The sequence below is a fragment of the Macaca thibetana genome, chromosome 2, assembly GCF_024542745.1.
Source record: "Macaca thibetana thibetana isolate TM-01 chromosome 2, ASM2454274v1, whole genome shotgun sequence".
Taxonomy (NCBI): Eukaryota; Metazoa; Chordata; class Mammalia; order Primates; family Cercopithecidae; genus Macaca; species Macaca thibetana.
Window position 1 is genome coordinate 36,595,423 of NC_065579.1, and position 20,546 is coordinate 36,615,968.

The 20,546-nt window shown below is 48.3% G+C and overlaps 1 protein-coding gene across 1 annotated transcript in view; it reads right to left on the bottom strand.

Annotated features, from left to right (window-relative positions):
• Positions 1-20,546, bottom strand: part of SLCO2A1 (solute carrier organic anion transporter family member 2A1) — a 97,249-nt gene that overhangs the window by 34,237 nt on the left and 42,466 nt on the right. The window contains exon 3 of the mRNA XM_050779620.1: positions 15,208-15,370. Within this exon, the coding sequence (XP_050635577.1) occupies positions 15,208-15,370 (163 nt within the window). The remainder of the gene's footprint in view (positions 1-15,207; positions 15,371-20,546) is intronic.

Consider the following 20,546-nt stretch of genomic DNA (forward strand, 5'->3'; position numbering starts at 1 on the left):
GGAGGGACCAAGCACAGCAGAGGGTGAAAGGCCGCTGGTGGATCTAGTGGGCAGAGTGTTAGGCTCACTGGTCACTCTCCCAGGGCAGCAGCCAGACAGGACACCTGGGGCTGCTGCCCCAGGTGGATAAGGGTTTCCATGCACAGGCTATGCTGGCCTTTGGAAGGAGTGAGGGACAGGTAACATGGCTCCATGCTCTTCTCAAGACCAAATAGGCAAGTAGGGGAAAGAGAGCTAAGCCAGCTGCTCAGCTTGGGAAGTGTTCAAGCACTTATACAAACCCATCTGACTTGGCATGGCCAACTGACTCAACACGGCTGTGCAGTCACTCAAAGAAATCAACATGCACACTTCTCTGCTAACTTCTCTGTGCCAACTTTGACCAAACTGATGCATTTCTGAAGGACCAACATATACTTTGCATCCATAAATAAAAGGGCTGCTGCCACATTTCCAAGTGGGTATTTATTTCTGAAGATTCAAACAAATCTTGGGTACACTGTGTATGGAGAAATGAACAAAGTCTGGATTCCCTAAAACCTCAGGCTGTTGTCATTCACAAGTGTGCTGGGCTGAGCCATTCCCCTCGGTGTGACAGTGGCTCTCTGTGGCACATTGTCTCATAGGCTGCGGGGTGGCAGGACCAAGTCTAAGTTATATGGGAGCACGGTTTAAAGCCAATCACAATACCTGGAAAGACATGCAAAGAATCAGCCTCTGTTCCCAGTTCAGCCACTGAAGGACCATGCCTGGATGCCTAGGTCTGAGCGTCTGTCCCCTCAGCAGCAGTGTGATACCCGCGTCACAGGGGAAAAGGAGAACGTGGAGTCCTAAAAAGGACCTGGACCCAGTTTCATTCATTCTTCAGTCACTCAGTTATTTGGTTGATAGTGGTGGGTGGGCACTCTGCTTGGGTGGGAGATGTGGGTATGACTGAGAGGCACAGGCACTGCCCTAACAAACCCTTTGGTCCACTGTGGCAGCCAGAGCATCAAAAAAGCAACCATACTGTTGCTTTATCAAATCAAAACTACAATGAGGTATCACTTCATACCCATCAGGATGGCTATTACTAAAACACAAAACAAAACCAAACCAAACAAGTGTTGGCAAGGGTGCGCAGCAATTAGAACCCTGTGTATTGCTGGTGAGAATGTAAAATGGTGTAGCCAACGTGGGAAGCAGAAGGGTGGTTCCTCAAAAACTTAAAAACAGAATCATCAATGCTGGGCGTGCTGGCTCACACCTGTAATCCCAACACTTTGGGAGCCAAGGGGGAAGATTGCTTAAGCCCAGGAGTTCGAGACCAGCCTGGGTAACATGGCAAAACCCTGTCTCTACTAAAAATACAAAAAATTAGCTGGGCATGGTGGTGTGTGCCTGTAGTCCTAGCTACTTGGGAGGCTGAGGTGAGAGGTTGGCTTGAACCCAGGAGGCAGAGGCTGCAGTGAGCTGAGATCGTGCCACTGCCTGGGTGACAGAGTGAGACCTTGTCTCAAAAAAAATAAATATTAGTAAAAATAGAATCATCATATGATCTGGCAATTCTACTTCTGAATATATACCCCCAAAAATTGAAAGCAAGGACTGAAAGAGATATTTGTACCCCCATATTCAGAGCACTATATTCCTGATAGCTAAAAGGTAGAAACAGCCCAAATATGCATCAACAGATGAATGAGTAAACAAAATGTTGTATATGCAATGGAATATTATACAGCTGTAAAAAGGAAGAGAATCCTGACACATACTACAGCACAGATGAGCTTTGAGGACATTAATGCTAAGTGAAATACACCAGACACAGAAAGACAAATGCTGTGTGATTTCACTGAGATGAGGGATCTAAGAAGTCAAATTCATAGAAACAGAAAGTAGAATGGTGGTTGCCAGGGACTGGGGGAGAAGGGAATGAAGAGTTAGTGTGTAACAGATACAGAATTTCAGTTTGAGAAGATGAAAAAGTTCTAGGGGGGGATGATGATGATAGTTGCACAGCATTGTGAATGTACTGAATGCCACTGAACTATACACTTAAAAGTGGTTAAACAATAATCTTTATGTTATATATATTTTGCCACAATTTAAAAATATTGTTCAGGCCATGTGAAGCTGGGACAGAGTGCCAGGGAGCATAAGAGAGAGGCAGCAGACCCAGTGTTGCAGGAGAGAACATTCTAGAAAAGGTTTCTGGAGAAAGTGGCCTCTGAACTGAGAAGAATTGACGGGCATAGATAGAAGATAAGGGTAGGGATCGGGGAGGTATGGAGGAGAGAGAGTGTGTGGAAGGGCTCAGAGGTGGGGGTGGTACATTCCACAACATGAATAAAGTTCAGTGAGGCTGGCGCTCAAATACAAGCCCTCCAGGGTGAGGCCTGGCTGCCCTTGGAGAGCTTGTGCATGATGGGAAGGGGCCTGGATTGTATCCTAAGGAAAACCCCAGAAGGGTGAAGATTATGAGGGGGCAGTGCAATGAACACACTAGAGGGCTTAGGAGTAATGTGCAAGGCCCTGTCAACTGAGACGGATAAGGAGGGGAGTTGATTCCATCAAGAAGCAGCTGTGCATAGTATGAGAGGCAGGGCTTAGTGGCTGCGAGGATGATGAATACATAGTCCAGAGGGTGTGTGCGTAGACAGACAAGGCCAGGCTGCTGTAGGAGAGCAGGGGCGTGACGTGAGAAACATCACCGGGGAAAGAAAGGGCCAGAGAATGTGTGGGTTTTTTGAATGCTAGTTCTTGATTCTACTGATTCTCATTAATTTACTTAATACAGATTTATTTGAACATTGTTGCTGACTTGACTAGCAAAATCATTTTTTGCAAGATATTTAATGGTCATCAAAGATGGTAAAGACATTGAAGGACTTATTAAGTCTTCATACGGCATGTTGCCTGCTGCACCAAGGCCACAAAAATCCTCATGAAGTTCATCTCATGCGGTGTTCAGGAGATGAAACTTTCTGGGGATTGTTTAACTGTTACCACTTTAAAAATGTTGGATTACATGTCAGAAACTGCCTTTATTAAAGTACGTATTTAAAAATAATCAATTGGCCCCAATTACATCCAAGTCTACTGAGTTCCTCTTGGCCTATTCTACATTCCAAACTGATTCAAGATCTTGCAAAGAACTTTCTTCTTTATGCCAGCTCTGAATAGGGCCCAAACCCATCCCACATCCCAGATCAAGTTCTGACACATGTAAAAAGGGAACAGCAGTTAAATGCAACCCCCGAGGTCAGTGCTGTCAGAGAAGCAGTGACCCACTAACAGAACTGGCTTTATGGGGGGACAGGTGTTTATGTCAGAGACAGACATAGTATGGGCTTCCTAGACAATCAAGCCTGAGACACCCTTGGCAGCGGGTGGCCCTGGCTGGCACATTCTGGTCAGAATAGAGTCTTCTAGAATTTATTTTTATTTTATTTTATTGTATTTTTAAGAGGGAGTCTCGATCTGTCGCCCAGACTGGAATGCAGTGGTGTGATCTTGGCTCACTGAAACGTCTGCCTCCCGGGTTCAAGCGATTCTCCTGCCTCAGCCTCCCAAGTAGCTGAGATTACAGGCACATGCTACCACACCCACAAATTTTTGTATTTTTAGTAGAGACGGTGTTTCACCATGCTGGTGAGGCTGGTCTCAAACTCCTGACCTCAGGTGATCCACCTTCCTCGGCCTCCCAAAGTGCTGGGATTAGAGGCATGAGCCACCACACCCGGCCAAGTCTTCTAGAATTTAGAACATTAAGCTCTTCCCTTATAAAAATAAGAGGACACAAATTTAAAAAAATAAATAAAATAGGAGGACAGGGATAGGAGTTCAAGGGGCAGGAAGAAGGGGAAGAAAAGACCTTGTATGAGGATCATCCCCATGGGCAGCCTCTGATCTAGTGACATTGATGGACAGTCCCTGGCAGAGAGAACGCAGGACTTGGCTCTCTTTGCATCACTCCACCCCTCTCCTCCCTAGAGCAAAAGCTCCAACCTTTTTCAGGAACTCGGGTGCACATTAGGGAAGAAGCAGCAACCTCTCACTGCTTCACAAGCACTCTAGCAAAGGCTGGAACACAGCTACTCCATTTAACTTATAGCAGCATAGCAGGTTAGAGGTTGCAAACTCTGACCTTTCCACCATGTCGAATCCTGTGGTAAGGTCAGGAACTTGCCTGTCTTTTCCAGCCACCGCAGCCTCCAGAGACTGCCTGCCCAAACACAGCCACCTGCCCCTATCTTGGAGGGGTCTGGAGGAGGGAGGGGAGTCTTTTTCTTAGCCAGGTATCGGTCTGTTTCTCATCTTTCCCCAGGAAACCTTCTGGAAGGCTCAAGTTCATCAGAGCACATTTTTTCCTGTAGGACACCAGAGGCCCGGCTTTGCCAGTCTAGTTTTCGCAGGGCTGTGAAACGTTAACTAGAAACAGGCCGGACCTCTCCCCTCCTTCAGCTCCCCCAGCCCCACCCCACCAGCACGTGAGTCAACCCTCTGACTCACCCCACCATTTAAATATGCAGAATTTCAGTTCTAAATTCTGGACCCTCAGCAGTTTTAGAAACGTAGGAGTCTCTGTCAGGAAGGTCTACTTCCCTCGAAAGGGACCTCCAGAGATAGGGCAGATCTGGGGCAGGCCAAGGTCTAGCCATTCCCCTGTTCGAGGCCACATGTTTCAGCACTCCGTCCCACCCCTCGGAATGGCCAGGCTAAGGCCAGCCTTCCAGCTGTCAAGGGAATAGTAAGAGGCTTTGCACCAAGGTCTAGAGCGGGGGTAGGGAGAGGACCCTAGAAGGACCAAGCAACACGAGAAGGCCATGGCAAATGGGGCTTTCCTTTGACTAGTCATTCTCATCATTCTAGTAAAGCAAACAGAAGTGACTTCTGCCAGCAAAGAGGAGGGCTCCTTCAAGCCACGGCTCTTAAGAGCCACCCATCCACTCCCTGCTCAGAAGGAGACATGGCTGTCATCTGGGAGTGTGTGGGTGAATAGGGTCAAATGGGGAAGAGGTTAGCAAGTCCCAAACTTCAGAAGCAATCCGCAAGAGAACAACAGAGAAAGGCAGGCGTGTTTCCAGAGAGTTATCTGGAAGTATGGCCAAGGTGCCAAGCCCTTAAGCTATCAGCACAACTCCTGGAACCTCATTCAGAATGTTCCACTCCGAAGGACTTATTTCCTCATCTCCTAAATTCAGCTACTCTACAGTTCCTCCCGAAACTCTGGCAACACCTACCAGCAGGCTTGGAACAGGCTGTCCCAAACTTACTCATGATCTGAGATCTCAAAGTCGATTGTAAATTGGGTTGTTTGCAAATCAGAAATGATTGGGTTTCCAGTGTAGTTCACAAAGCCTAATTAATCCATAATGCTCCAGTAATAACATATGTTCTCTTCCAGCTAAACTAAGCCTCCATTTATAAAATAATTCCTATGGGCAAATGCACTCAGTTTCATCTTGGAAAACTAGGAGAACATAGTCTTCTGCCCCAGTGGAAAAAAAAGAAATGACATTGACAGTCTGGGGCACATTGTGGGGCAATGGAAGAAATTCGCACCTTGAAGCCAGACAGAGCAGGTTCCAATCTTGGCTCTACTACTTGATAGTCAGAGGCCTGTCAGAATGAACCTCAGTGTCCTCATTTTCAAAACAGATAGAATACCTATCTTACAATATTCTTATGAGAATTAAAAATAATGAGTTTATTATAACCTGGGACATAGTGATTATGCGATGAGATCGATTTTCATCCAAAGAGATGAGTAACTGTGAGAAACTCAAATAGATAAGAGAAATGGGAGAAACTTGGAGACAGGCAATGTTGCCCAGGCCTTTAAGAACTTGGAAACTGGGTCCAGAAACTAGATACCAGTAAGATCAATGCTGGTCACCAGCAATGGATGGATTATAATAAGGTAGTTACAGGGCAAGTGAGTGTGCTTGGAGAGGTTCACATCTGTGGAGAAAAAGGAGCTCAGGGCAGTGGAAGAAGGAACTGCTCTGCTCCTCTCTCAAGACTGGGTTTCCAAGACTAGTTCTGAAACTGAGGCTGGATGTCCCTTCCCATACTGCCACCTTGGCACTAGAGGGGGCCCTAGGGAAAATGCCTACTTGTATAGAGGAGGTTGTGCCATGAATGAGCTGGGCACAAGATGGTAGGCTCACTGTGCATGCCCAACAAGGCAGGGCGCTATATTGCTGGCCAGGGGCTTTCTCTTCCACTGCCCACATCCCCACACCCTGGCCCAGCACACGGTCTGGCACCAGCACCTGGCTCAGCTCATCATCAGAGCTGGTTCTTTAGTGGATGAAGGGAAGGAAGACATACCTGAGGGAGCAGGATGCAGCTCAGAGCCATTTAATTTTAACATTCAAAGAAATGTGAGCTTAATTAGTACTCCCCCACCCCCACGGGTGTGAGGCAGAATTTATTGTTCACAGATTTATTCAGTAAGCTGATGAGAAGCTCTTTGAAGGGAAAAAAACAAAAAACAAAACGTTAGCGGAGCCAACATGAGCTCATCAAAAGCCAGTCTTGCCAAACCAATCTCATTTCCTTTGTTAATGGGGCTCCTGACCCAACAGGAAGCCATAACATGGTGTTACTTGACTGGAAGAAGACTTTTGACAAAGCCTGTCATGATATCCTGCTAGACAAGACAGGGACACGTGGCTGGGGAGTCCTCAGGGAAAACTGGCTCAAAGCATGCCTGGCTCGGGTGCCCATGGGCCAGCGTCACCCAGAAAGAAGCTGCTCTAAGTGCATGCCACTCAACACTCGTCATGGACTTTGGAGAAAGAAGGAAACTGCTTACAAATGTGTGAATGACGTGGATGACACGAAGCTGAGAGGAGTAGACAGTCCAAAGGCTGATAACTCAAAATTAGACCCACGGCTATAAGGAGGGACTCCAACCAAGGAGAATGATTCCTATGGGGAGAAAATATGAAACTGGACCATAGCTTCAAGGAATTCAGCTAGTCAGCAGTTGGAAGGGTGATACCTGGCTTGGCACAATGTATGGGGACAAGTCCCTGGTGTTTTGACCACAAGTTCACAATTCCAGCCTGTGAGGAGGACCCTCAGATTCAGATGTGAGCCTCCCTCTGTCTTCTTCCCAGGGAGACCTCCCTGACAGCACCACACTGGGCCCAGGCAGCTTGGGCCCCCAGAGGGCTGGAAGCCTTATTTTGTGGGGAAGAGTGAAGGCCAGCAGCTCAGGACGCAAAGGCTCTGGGCTATGCGATGGCTGTTTCCACCACTGTGAACTGATGGGCTGGTTCTGCATGGTTCCAGAAGACTGACCTGGGCCTGATGGAGTAGAGTATAGGAAGACAGAATTCAGGGAAATCTAGGAAAATGAGTGACATGGGAGAGAGGGAAGGGCCATGACTGTCCACATCCAGGCAGCCTTGCAGTCCCCATCCTTGGGCTTCAGCTCCAGAGGCCTGAGGGCAGTAGTGGGCCTGGCAGAGGGAACTGTCTGGTCCAGAGATTGGCAAACCACAACCTGTGGGCTGCGTTTAGTTCCCAGCCTGTGTCTATCAATAAGTTTTATGCGGACACAGCCATGCCCACTGCTTATCTATTGTGAAGGGGAACTTTCGTGCTGCTACAGCAAAAAAGTTGAATAATTTCAGCACAGACCTCATGGTTCACAAGTCTGACATATTCACTACCTGGCCTTTTACAGAAAATGTCTGTTGACCCCTGGTCTAGTCCCATGGTGTTCAAACGCATCAACCACCAAATCTTTCTGCAACCAATGCTTCTGGAGAAGCACAATGTATGAGACAGACAAAAGCAGGTGTCATCAAGACAAAATGACGAGAGGGGAGTATGGAGTCCCCTGCTCACACCTCTCCACACTCCAGCCACAGGCCAAGAAGAGGCCAGGAAGGGGCTCTCCAGAACATTCCAGAACACCAGACAGCCCCCTTAGGGTCCTGGTTTGTGCATCAGTCCTCTGTCACGCTAACTTCTCTTTGCTGTTTTCCTCTTTTAGATTTCTGAGCCTCACATCCTCTCTGACTGTGTCCAGTCCAAGCTCTCAATCCTGAGAAGTCCTTTTGTTCCTGAAAGAAAGAAACTCTCCTTGTTGTTTCCGACCTCCTGGTGGGTAGTACGCTGCCCAGTCGGGCCCAGTGGTCCCCATTTCAAGGCTTCAGGGCCACAGGAGGTGCCTGTGCACACAGTCAGCATCCCAGCTCTACAGCTCTACTAAGTGTGGCAGGAAGAGCAGAAAGGTCCTCCCTGTTTCCCTTGGGGATGCTTAGGGAGCTCAAGGCATCTTGCAGGGAGGATCAATGGTTTCTTTGAACCACATTTCCCCGTTTCTGTGGGGCTTTCCCTCATTCTCAGCATTGTTCCCAGGATGCCCAGGGCCACTGGAACAGTAGCCAGCTTTCCTTTTTTCCCTGGATACTAACTCCCAAGGAGGTCATCCTCCTGCTGTAGGTGGGCCCAAGACATGGTCGAGGTCATCCTCCTGCTGTAGGTGGGCCCAAGACACGGTCTGCTGGCCTTCCCAGAGAAGCGACTCTCGGTGGAGCAGGCTGCAGCTTGCCTCCGGGACCCTTCCCCCAAGCAGACCTGTCACTCAGCTTTGTTCCTGAGCAAGGGAAATGACCAGGCATGCCTGAGGGGCCACACTCAGGTCTCCACCAGGCCTGTGCTAGAGACGCAGAACAAAGGGTCCAGTTTCCAGGCGAGCCAAGGGGAGTTGTGCCTTGCCCATAAAAACAGATGACAGAAAAGCCTGACAGAGTCAGCTACTTTTATGTCACGGCTCAGGCTCAGGCCTTCAGAGAGGCTGCCGCGCCATGACCATGGAGCGCAGAGCTCTCCCGCCAGTTTCCAGCCTCGCTCTTTCCCGGGCCTTCTCCACCACAGTCTAGTGTTTTCTATCATTTCTCCATGTTTATTTCTATTCTTTCCTACACCACGCATTTAAAAAATGTTCCACATCAAATCGCATTAAGTTTTGTTCTGCTCATCCATTCAGGGCTCTATTTCTCTCAGTCGAATTAATAACACCCATGTGTTTTGTGATTTTCTCTGTTGTTTATTTTATCTTTCTTTTTGAGTTAAATAGATCCACTGGCCAGGTTGTGCAACTCCCACTAGGATGGTCCACCCTGCCCTCCACCAACACATACACCCTTTCTCCTCCTTCCTCGCACATCTGCCCATCCCCACCCTCCAACCACCTACCACCCCACTTGCTTCCCCCTCACAGGCACCCACCCCACCTCCATACCCCCCACACACATGAACACACGCTTCCCCCTCACAGGCACCCACCCTACCTCCATACCCCCCACACACATGAACACACGCTTCCCCCTCACAGGCACCCACCCTACCTCCATACCCCCCACACACATGAACACATGCTTCACCCCCACAGGCACCCACCCTACCTCCATACCCCCCACACACTTTCCTCGATATGTACCCCACCCCACCTCCATACCCCCCCACACACGTGAACACATACTTCCCCATCACAGGCACCCCATGCTACCTGCATACTCCCACACATGCACACACGTTTCCCCATCAAAGGCACCCCACCCCACCTCCACACATTTCCCCCATACCACCTCTTCCCTCACACCTTCCCCTTCACATATACCCCAACCCTCACCCCACAACTCCACTCACACATCCTCATACTTTACTCTCCTCTGCCTCCTACCCCAGTCCTTCCCATCCCCACACACCCCCAACATCTCCACATACGCCTACGTCCCCTCCGCACCCACACACCTCCTCCCCATACTCAGCTTTCTACTCACAGACACACCTCCCTCACATACACACCTATACATGATCACCCACAAACACACTCAGGCTGCCCAAACCATGGGTGCCCCTCTTGTTCCTCCAGGGCTTCCTAGCACACCCATCTCACACCGTAGGTGGCTGTTCACTGTGGAAAGGCTGAGCTCCCTGTCCTGACCCACTCACTCAGGATCTGAGGCTCCCCCGCCCTGTGCCTTCCCACCACCTTCTTTCCCAGGGACACCCTTGGGATGTGCAAGCCCAGGTTGGGGAAGGCAAGTTCATGAATAAAGGACTGGAAATAGACTCTTCTTTTTATTTTTCTTGCCTGCTCCAAAAATACAGTCATCCCCCACCCCTCCTAACCTCCAGGAAGCTTCCTGCCTGCGGCATCCATTGTCTGCATGTGGCCAGACTTCCCTCTGGACTTGGCTGAAGGATCGTTCACAGGTTACACCTAGTCCTACCAGACACTGGTTTCCGAAGCCCCTTCTCTTATCTCCTGGGAGGACTGGTCTCACGCTGGCCTGTTTCCCATAGAGGAAAACGTCTCTAGCCTTCCAGACATGGTCTTAGAGGCTTTGGCTGGATAGCTCGTCTTTTCTCTGAAGGCGCCAGGGCACATTTCCGGACCCCACTGACATTTAGAAAATCTAAATATCCAAAAATGTCTTCATGGCCTTTAAAAGAATTAGCAATTAGTCGTTAAAGGTCTCTGTGATTCCCAAAATGTTTAGCCTTTCTTTAACTTTTTTTTCCTAAAACACATTGCTACTCTTCATTTCCCATGTTCATTTCTGGAGCAGCTTTACTCCAAGAGGAAGGAATCAGTAATCAACACAAGTAATAGGTCTGAGTAACAGATTTCAAATGCCACAACGAGGGCAGGCAATTAGAAATATGCTGAGCAGGCCGGGCGCAGTGGCTCATGCCTATAATCCCAGCACTTTGGGAGGCCGAGGCGGGTGGATCACAAGGTCAGGAGTTGGAGATCAACCTGGCCAACATAGTGAAATCCTGTCTCTACTAAAATATAAAAAATTAGCTGGACCTGGTGGTGTGCACCTGCAGTCCCAGCTACTCGGGAGGCTGAGGCAGGGGAATCGCTTGAGCCTGGAGGCAGAGATTGCAGTGAGCCGAGATCATACCACTTCACTCCAGCCTGGTGACAGAGCCTTGATTGCTGTCCAGGCTGGAGTGGAGTAGCATGATCATAACTCATTACAGCCTCAAACTTCTGGGCTCAAGTGATCCTCCCACTCCAGCCTCCCAAGTAGCTGGGACTACAGGCATGTGCCATCATGCCTGGCTAACTTTTTCTTTTTCTTTTGGTAGAGATGGGGTCTCACTGTGTTGCCCAGTCTGGTCTCAAACTCTTGGTCTCAAGCAATCTTCCTGACTCAGCCTCTAGAAGTGATGGGATTACAGCATACCTGGCTTATTTCATTTTAATTTTACTCTCAGAACACACTGAAAGTCAAGGTATTCTTGCTCCCATTTTATAGGTAAGGAAACTAAAGTTCAGAAAGGTGAGGGAGCTTGCCTAAGAAGACTTGGCAGGTAAGTGACTGAGCTAGGATTCAAATGTTGAAGTCCATATGGAGGTGGGGTGGGGGGCATGTCCACCCATCACACCAGGCGGCACCAACACGAGGATCTGGGAAGAGAGCACAACAGCAACGTAAGCTTCCACCAACAGAAATCCCAAGGACTCACATGTGAGGATGCAGCAGGGACTATGCCAAGGGAGGCGCCCTGCTCCGGAACAGAGCAAAGGACCTATGATGTAGACCAGAAAGGAGCTGCCTTCAGATGCCCCAGGCCACCCAGCCCATAAGGATCACACTCTTCACAGGAAGTAAGGTGCTTTCTCCTTTGGGATCCAGAGAGTCTACTAGTTTATACAACATCACATATGTATTGTCCCTACCACCGTAGGGACAAGAGCCACCACTCAGTGATTACTGCATGTGACAGCCAACGGGCTAAATTGTGAACATGCATCTTCTCAGCCCCTGCAGCCCTACGAGGGCTATAAAATAGACACTCAGGGATGAACTGAAACTCAGAGCAGGGAGGAAGTGGCTTGAGCCCACTTGGGAGTCCCAAAGCCCAGATTCAGACTGAGGACTGCCTGGTTCCAGTAGAGCATTCAGATTCACACCCCCACTCAGAGTGGTCCATTTAATGAAATGCATTCGTTCCTGATGACCTTGCATGATTCAAAACTAAAATTCCCATAAGAATACATTTGAAGTAGGAGTCACATTTTAAGCTATTCCCATGAAGTAAGACTTTATAAATATTTTTATTTGCACACATTAGCATAGCACACTCACGTGGTGCGCTGGTACCCAGTGTGCAGTCCCAGCTAGATCGCATGGATGAGGTTCCTGGGCCAAAGTCCTCCTCATCCCACCCCCTGGCACCAAGAAGATGCCTGAAGGTAGCTCAGCTCTGAGTACTTCCAGCATCTGCTTCTATCCCAGCCAGACAGGGAGACTGCTGTGCCCTATTGTTGCAATTAGAATTTGCACCAATGAACAAAAACTACAAAATAGCCCACTCTTCTGGCCTATGGTGCCCCCCTGAAGCTCTGAGAGGCAAGCTGTAGTCTTTTCAGAGCACTTCTGTCCTCTATCAGAAGATTTTGGCTTAGAGCACTGAGGTCAAGGCTGGAACGGCACAGTGTTTCCTTCTGAGCTGAGAGGGTCATGGTGGGTTGAACCCAAACTCACTGATTATTCCTAACAAGGAGCAGAATGAAGCCATCCTAACCAGTCTCCCATGGCTGCTCAGTGTGAGGCAAATGCCACTGGGATGTGGGCCCAGGCTGCGGGAGCCGACTTGCCAGGCTGAGCAGGCCACGATGTGTGGCGCCTGGCAGGAGGCCCTCCCCTCAGCCTGGCCCCAGTGCCCCAGGCTCCCTTGCTGATTTCATTATCCCAGTCTTCACGTGATGAGGAAGGGCAGGGATTGTGGCTCTGGAAAGAAGAGCAGCCAGCCTGGCCACACTGCTCTCCAAGAAGATGGCCAGCAACTCCTGACTCGCTTCAGAGCTGGTCTCAAGCTCTCATTAGACCAAGGGGGAGAAAGTGTATGGCAGGACTCTGGGGCTCAGATCTGTCCTCATCCTCTGCCCACTTGAAGTAGGATTCAGCCCCACGGAGTCCATACATTTATGAGAAATGACCAGTTCACTGGCGATTTATAAAGAGGTGGGGGAAAGAGTTCCATGACCAGAACCCAGGAGACATTTCATCATTAGACACCCCCGTTCTTGCCCTATTCTTTTCCTGTCCCAGGCACTTCGTTCTCTCCATCATTGGCCTCACAATCTTAAGGGATGCCCTCTATTATTCTAAGTGGTTCATCTCTTGAACCTGGTCTACATAACTGATTGAAAAAAATAGCCTGTTTTCTAAGCAAACCAGAATCAATTATTCCCTCAGCACCTCCCTGAGTGGCTCATTTAACTTCAACTCCAATACAGTGGACTAAGGGTGAGCATATATGAACTAGTCCTCTCACCAATGTGCATCACAAAACCACAGCCACTTTCCACAGTCCTTAAAACAAGTGCAAATTCATCCTAAGTCAACACATTAACATAAAATTAGTTACAAAGCAGTGATTGTCCTGGGTGCTGAGTAAATGTAAATGCCAAACCACTCTGTAGGGCTATTTCCTAACCCTAGTCCACATACAATTTCTACAGGGAAAAAAAGCCCCTGCAAATGGCTCATGGTCAAACATAAGGAGGTAATCCACCATGAACAAGAGCAAGCAGACATAAAACAATGGGAGAATTAACATTCTTAAAACTTGAGCTAACAGAATGATCTGAAAAAGAGTATAATATAAATATATTTAAAATAATTGAAGATATCAATAACAATACAAAAGAAATCATAAGGAACCACCAATAGACTGTGTCAATAGGGCAGAGAGATTTGAACATCTATTACAAGACCTTTAGGAATTAGCAAAATATGTAGTGCCATTAAAATTTATAATGTCAAAAATGGGTCTGACACCAATGAACAAAGCTGGAGAGAGACTAAGTAAACAGAAAGTTGTACTTTAAGGAAATCACCCAGGATGCAGCATAAAGCCCTGAAAACTATGAAAGACAGGTTAAGAGACAAGGAGGCCAGAAATGAAAATGTGAAGCCATATGTAAAAGGAGTTCTAGAAAAAAGGATGAAGAAAATAGGGGTGTGCAATATCAGGAATGTTTTTGGCTGAAAATTTTTCAAAATTAAAGAAAAACTCTAATTTTCAAAAGAAATAGCATATCAAACTTTCTAACAGATAAGTGAAAATTAAGCCATACTCAGATACCTTATGGTAGACATACAGAACAACAAAGAAAAGAAAAGAACAAACATTAAATAGAACTAGAGAAAAAACAGGATACCTAAGAAGTTATGACAATTAGACTAATGGAAAAGTCCCAACACCAGAAGAAAGAGCCATGGTACCTTCAAAGTGTTGAGAAGAAATAACTATTGATTTAAAATCTTGTTTGTAGCTAAACTGTAATTCAAGAGCAAGGGTAAAATAGAGGTATTTTTAGACAAAGACTTAGAGATTTTCTTACTCATAGGCCTACTGAAAGTAACACTAAAGGATATCCTTCAAGAAAAAAAAATAATCAACAGCATGGGTGAAATGCAAGAAGCAATCAATGGTGAACAAAGAAACCAGTAAACTTGTAAGTACATAAATAACCACTCACTTATTTATAAATAACAGAATAGTAACAATTTATAATAATGACCACTGTGGGGAGGTTAAAGACAGGTAGAACAAAAATATGGGTCAATGATAAGTGGAAAATGAGAGAGGATGGTGGGCAAAAAAGCATCTAGGATCCTTATTTTGCGCTCTTGGAGAATAGAGACATTCATGAACTTTAGTGGTTTTTATATCATACGTCAATGTTAAATATAAGGGTAATAGTGGGCACCCTATGTTCATGGATTGGCAAACTCAACATAGTAAATATGATCAAATGAGATCATTGTACAAGTGCACTGTCACCTAAGGACAGAAGAATGTACAAATGTCACAAAGTGCTACAATTAAAAGTAGACAAAATCCACAGACTTCATAATGATTAATGCTTTGACCCTCCTCCTGCCAAGCCCCATTGCAGAAACTGCTCACAGTGTCCCCGGGGAGGTAGAGCTTGGGTCACTCCCGGCATAAAGCACAGGGAATCACAGCAGGAGGTGAGCCATGCACTGCACACTTTCCTACACAAACCAGAGTTCAGCTGCTCCATAGCTCTACATACTTCAGTATATTCTGAGCTTCATATGTCCTCTTCCTGGAGTGGTATCCACTGCCCTAGGAGTATCCCCACTAATTTTGTGAGATGTTCACCCATCCCTTCCTCCCTTGAGGCAGGGGTTGGAGGCCACTCACCAGTGCTGGCCAAGGTGTACTGGTAGGGCTCGGAGAGGAAGTGTGGGAGGGTGAGGATGAAGGCACCTGCAGCCAGGAAGAGACCCCCGATGCCAATCAGACGTGGACGGTGCACCCGGCTGCCAAAGTAGCTGACAAAGATGATGAGGATGGCATTGCTGATCTGAGAAGAGAGCAGAAAGGCTGAGTGAGACAAGAGGCCCTGTCCTCACCCACCCACAGAGAAGACCTGACCATATCTTATCCAGGAAAACTGGAGAGGGAGGGGGCTGCCCAGTGTCAGCTGGGGCCCAGGCAGAGTTACAATGTCAGCTTTTCCCAGAGAGCTTCACAAGGGGGCAAGCATAAGCAATTTTGGTTTTCCCTCTGTTATCAGAAACCCTTCTGGGTCTCCATCTTCTAGACCAGACCAAAAGAAGTATCTGAAGATTATGAAAAGCTCAAAACCTAAACTTTAACCATCTTAGAATCAAACCTTTTTGGGAAAAAGCCAAAGAAACCTCCAATCCTGCCTGGCTCCTAGGAATAAAACATGTCCCCTAATTAAACTTGAGAGTTTGTACCTAAAGTTTAGTGCAAAATCCCAGGTTTAATTAGGTACAGATGAAAGGACCCAAGGACCCTGGCTTGGTGGCCAGAATAACAAGCGAGCAACATGCTTATCTCATTTAATCATGAAACAATTCTCATTTTACCTGACAAAACTGGGGCTCCGAATATTAAGTAACATGCCCATGACCATGAGGTTAGGGAGTGGCTTGAACCAGTCTTGCCTGACTCTAAAACACCAAGGCTTAACTAGAGTTGTCTGTCACCTCTTGGAGAACAGGGTTTCTGCCCAAGCAGCTCTGCTACTATCCTGCCCCTTCCCCTGCCTTGGTTTGTTTTCAATTCTGTGAAATGAAGGATAAGAACTAGAGGACCCCAAGGCCCTTCCAGCTGGAAATATGGGTAACTCCATGCTTCTGGTGCTCCCTGGAAGATGTGCTCTCTGAGCCCCACCAGAACCAGGAAAGGGAACTGAAGGCTCCAGCATGGGGAGTAAGGTCTTCAATGGTAAGGGGATGTTGCCAGGCCTTCTGACCACATCTCCACCAAAGATGGCCCTCTCCTCAGAGCACAGTTCACCTGGACTGGAGGAGCTCTGTAAATCTGCAGCCATAGCCCTGTCTTGTTACACCCCAGTTTCCTCCTGGCTGGAGAAACAGGTGCTGCTGTGTCAGGAAACAGAGGCTAGAGCCTCAGAACACGGCTGTCACTAAGGTCGCCACTGGCCTCATTGGCAAATGTACTGGTCAATGCTCAGTTCCATTTGACTCAGTTGACCATTTCTTTTTTCCTGAAACACTTCCTTCAGAGTTCCCATGACACCATCTTCTCCTGCTTCCCTTCTCCTGTCTGCTCCTTCTTGGTCTTCTTGGTTTATTCCTCTTTATCTGCCTGGACTCTCAACATTGGGCCCAGAGCTCTGCCCCTAAGTGTCCAGTTCCATGTCTATTTATGCTCTGTGTGTGCTTCTAAGTCCCATAGTCTCAGTTCATCTAAACTCTCACTCCTCTTCCTCCCTCTAAAACTCCAGTCCCCTGTCCTCGTCCTCCTTGTCTCAGTAAATGGCACCTCCATCCTCCCAGTGGCTCACACAAAACACTCGAACATCATCTTGACTTCTCTCACACTCATATGTAATCCATCAGCAAATCCCCTTGGCAGGACCTTCCATAGCCACCTGGAAACCAGTGACTCCTCAACCTCCAATCCTGTCTGAATTACTGTGGCAGCCTCCTAATGGGACCCTGCCTCCATCCATGTCCTGCTACTGTTCATTCTCCACCCAGCAGCCAGAGGGGTCCTGCTGAAGTATCAGACCATGTTCCCTCAGCTCAAACCCTCCAGTGTTAAAAGGCAAAGGCTGTCCCAGAGCCTCCTGAGCCCTACACAGCCTGTCCCCAGTCACCTCTCAGGTCTGCGCTCTTCTGCTCCTCTCCCTCCCTCCATCCAGCCACACTGCCCCCAGCTGTTCTTTGGCCACACCAAAGAACAAAGGCATTCCCCCAGCCCCCTTTGGTTATTGCTGCTCCTTCTGACTTTAGGTCCTTAGGACTCAGTTCTTATCAACCAGATTCAGGCCTCTGCTCAGATTGAATCATCTCATGAAGGCCTTTCTCTGACCTCTTCATTTAAAATACACCCACATCCCCACCACTGTGGCACCATGTACCTTTTCCCATCCGTGACTTTCTCTGTCTTCATTGCACTCATCATAACCTGATCGACAGAATGTTTTATTTCCATAAATATTATATTTATCCTTAGAATGATATATGAGCAGAGATTTTTGTCTGTTCATTCCTGTTTCCCCAGCACCTAACAGTGCCTAATATATACTTGGTGCTCGTTAAATATTGTTGAAGAAATGAATGAATGAGTAAATGGTAGACATTTTCGGGAGGAGGACATAGTTGCCCGGGAGACCCGTCCGGCATGGCCAAGAGTGAGATGGTTTATGATCTACAGAGAAAGGGGGTGTGAAGGTGTGTGAGGGGCAGCCCCTGCCAAAGGTGGATCTAGGACATCCTGAAGCCCACACCTGGAAAGAGAGTTTGATTCTTCTGCTTCCTAGATTTTGTTTATTTCCTTCTTATTTCCCTATTGCTTTTCATAAAATGATTGTAAATGCCAGATCATATCAGCTATGCTGACTGTGGCTGACTTTGGAAGGCTTGGGTGAGGGTGGGTGGAGGACCCCAAAGGGGCTCTCAGGGAGGAGGGACAGAGGAGAAGCTCTTCCACACTCTCTAGGGGCCTGCACTTGTTTCTCTGTGGGAAGCTGAACCTCCACAGGTGTTATGGCTAATGCCGGCTTAAGACCTTGTTCTCAAACTTTTCTTCAGCCACAGAGTCCCTTTGAAAAAACTGTTTTTCCCTAATATAAAACAAACCCCCCAAATGCAGCTGTTCTGGCTGAGAAGAGGGCCTCAAGACCTCAGTCTCCTCAGCCCTGGAGCAGCCCCTGAAATATTACCATGGACTTGCTGTGAGACTCTTTGAAAGCTATTACAATGCCCACTGTGACATGCCCCTGCCCTTCAACGTCTCAAACCAAAGGGGAGTAGGGGCCACTGGTGGGCGGCATGAAGGGTAGGGAGCCTCTAGGGCTCAGCACTGGCCTTTCATAGTGGGCAAGAGAAGCTGCTGCTTCAAGCCAAGTTGCTCCATGTCTTCTCTTGTTAACTAAGTTCCTCCTCCTGCTGCTGGCCTTCTACGCCCAGCCCGTCAAAGGCTTCACATCAACTCCTGGGCCCACAGAAGGCTCTCTGAGACTGGGAGCTGCAGACTGCAGGTTCATGCTTCCTGGAGGTTCGCTGCACACTCCATGACCCAGATAGCCTCACCCTCCCCTTGCCCCAGGCCGGGCTCTCTTCTCACATCCCCCTAGGCTTCACACATATACTATACACAGGCAGACACATACAGAGTTGCACATAAATACTCAAACATACACAGACACAGATACACACACACACAGAGGGTTATAAGGTCAGGGGAATGAACTATCTGATGATATTTGCTTCAAATCACGCCCACAGGCATGAGCTGAAGTCAGATTCTTGAAAAGTTCATCTGAGACTCGGAAAGGTGTTACTGGGTGAATTATTTTTATTTTTTGATTGAACTCCATCCCTGGGAAAATAGTAAGCTCTTTCATTGCCTAATCAACCTCCTGTCTTAAGCAGATCCTGCTACAAGTCCTAACTAGCTACTCCCAGCCCATTGAGGAATCCAATTGTTTCTGGGCCCACATTTTTGTTCCAAGCATAGGGTCAACATTTAACGAAAATTTAACCATGGGAGATCACAGATTTGGCTACCACCTGGGCTGAGGTGAAAGAGAATATTCGCCTCATATGCCAGCTCTGACTCTGATTAGTAGCAGGACTCAGAATACTGTGTTGAGAAGGATTCTGAGGCTGTGCATGAACTCAGCAGGAAAGGGACATGGGTAATTAGTGATGCCTGCCAGGGCCACGGAACAGCACCGTAGTGACGCAAATGTCAGACATTTGTTTTTCCTGATGTCCATCATGAGTGAGGACAACATGTGCCAGGGGCATTGCCAAAGTCACAGATCAACATCGATGAGGGTCATTCTGTGTGAACGCAGGGCAGGGACACCAGGGTGCTGTCCTGGAGGAGGAGGCAACCACACAGTCAGGCAGACCTAGTCACCAGGCATCACTAGGAAGCTCAGGATAGCAATACAAGCAGACACACAGAGACACAGGCCCACACACAGACTGGTACACAGACACACACCTGGCACAGAAAGCAGGGAAGGCACACATATGGGCCTGGAAGCTCAGAGGAGGAGGTCTCAGGCCAGCAGGGATGACTTAGACAGGCTGCAGGACTGTGCGTGTATATGTGCATGCATGTCATATGTGTGAGGAAAGAGCCCATGGTCGGGGGGGCCATGAAGTGAGGGACACCAGTGAAGATTCCAGCAACGTGTGTGGAGGTTGAGACTGGCTGGAGCAGTGCTTGTGAGCAAGAGACTGGAGGTGCGGTAGAGAAGACAGGGATTCACAGAGGAGGCCTTAGCATGCAGCCCTCAGACAGCCCTGGGCTCAGACCCTGGCTGCACCACGCACATGACGGGGCTGACCTGGGTGGAGTACTCAGGCTTTCTGATGCAGGGTTCCTTGTCTGAGAAACGTGACTGTGAAGAGCACCTCCCTGCTAGGACTGTAGAAGGGACTGGCACAGGAAAGTGGTCCTGGGGTCACTGCTATGTGAACCATCAAGGAACGGGGAGGGGTGAAAGAGAAAGCCTTGTTCCAGCAGGAGAAGGCTGGGGAGAGGAGATATCTGCCTTCTTTTACAGTTCTGTTTCGGCCAGAAGCTGCCACGAGACAGAGGCGCAGGCTCTAAGTGACGGCAACGACTTGAATTTCACTAAGTCAAGGGAAGACCTCATGACGCTCCAGAGGAGCAACCGGCTCTGGGGAAGGGACCATTGCCTGCCTCCATCCAGGAAGAGTGGCCCTGGGGAGAAGATGGAAGACAGCCCAGGAGCCCTGTCTCTAGGCTGTGGAGACAGGATGAAGGGGTTCTGCTGCCTCCACTCACTCTCTCTCCCCAGCTTCCAGTGGCTCCTGGCAGGCCCTGCCCTCTGACCTCTTACCTCCTCTGGCTTCTCAGCCCACCCTGTCTTCCTCTAACTTTAATATGCAGTCACTGAGGGATGGCGGGAAATGCGAGGAGGCCATAGAGCTCTGATCTCCTCTGGGAGTCAAGGCCATTAAGAGCTCTGGCTCTTGTGGCCCTCATAAGACAGGAGA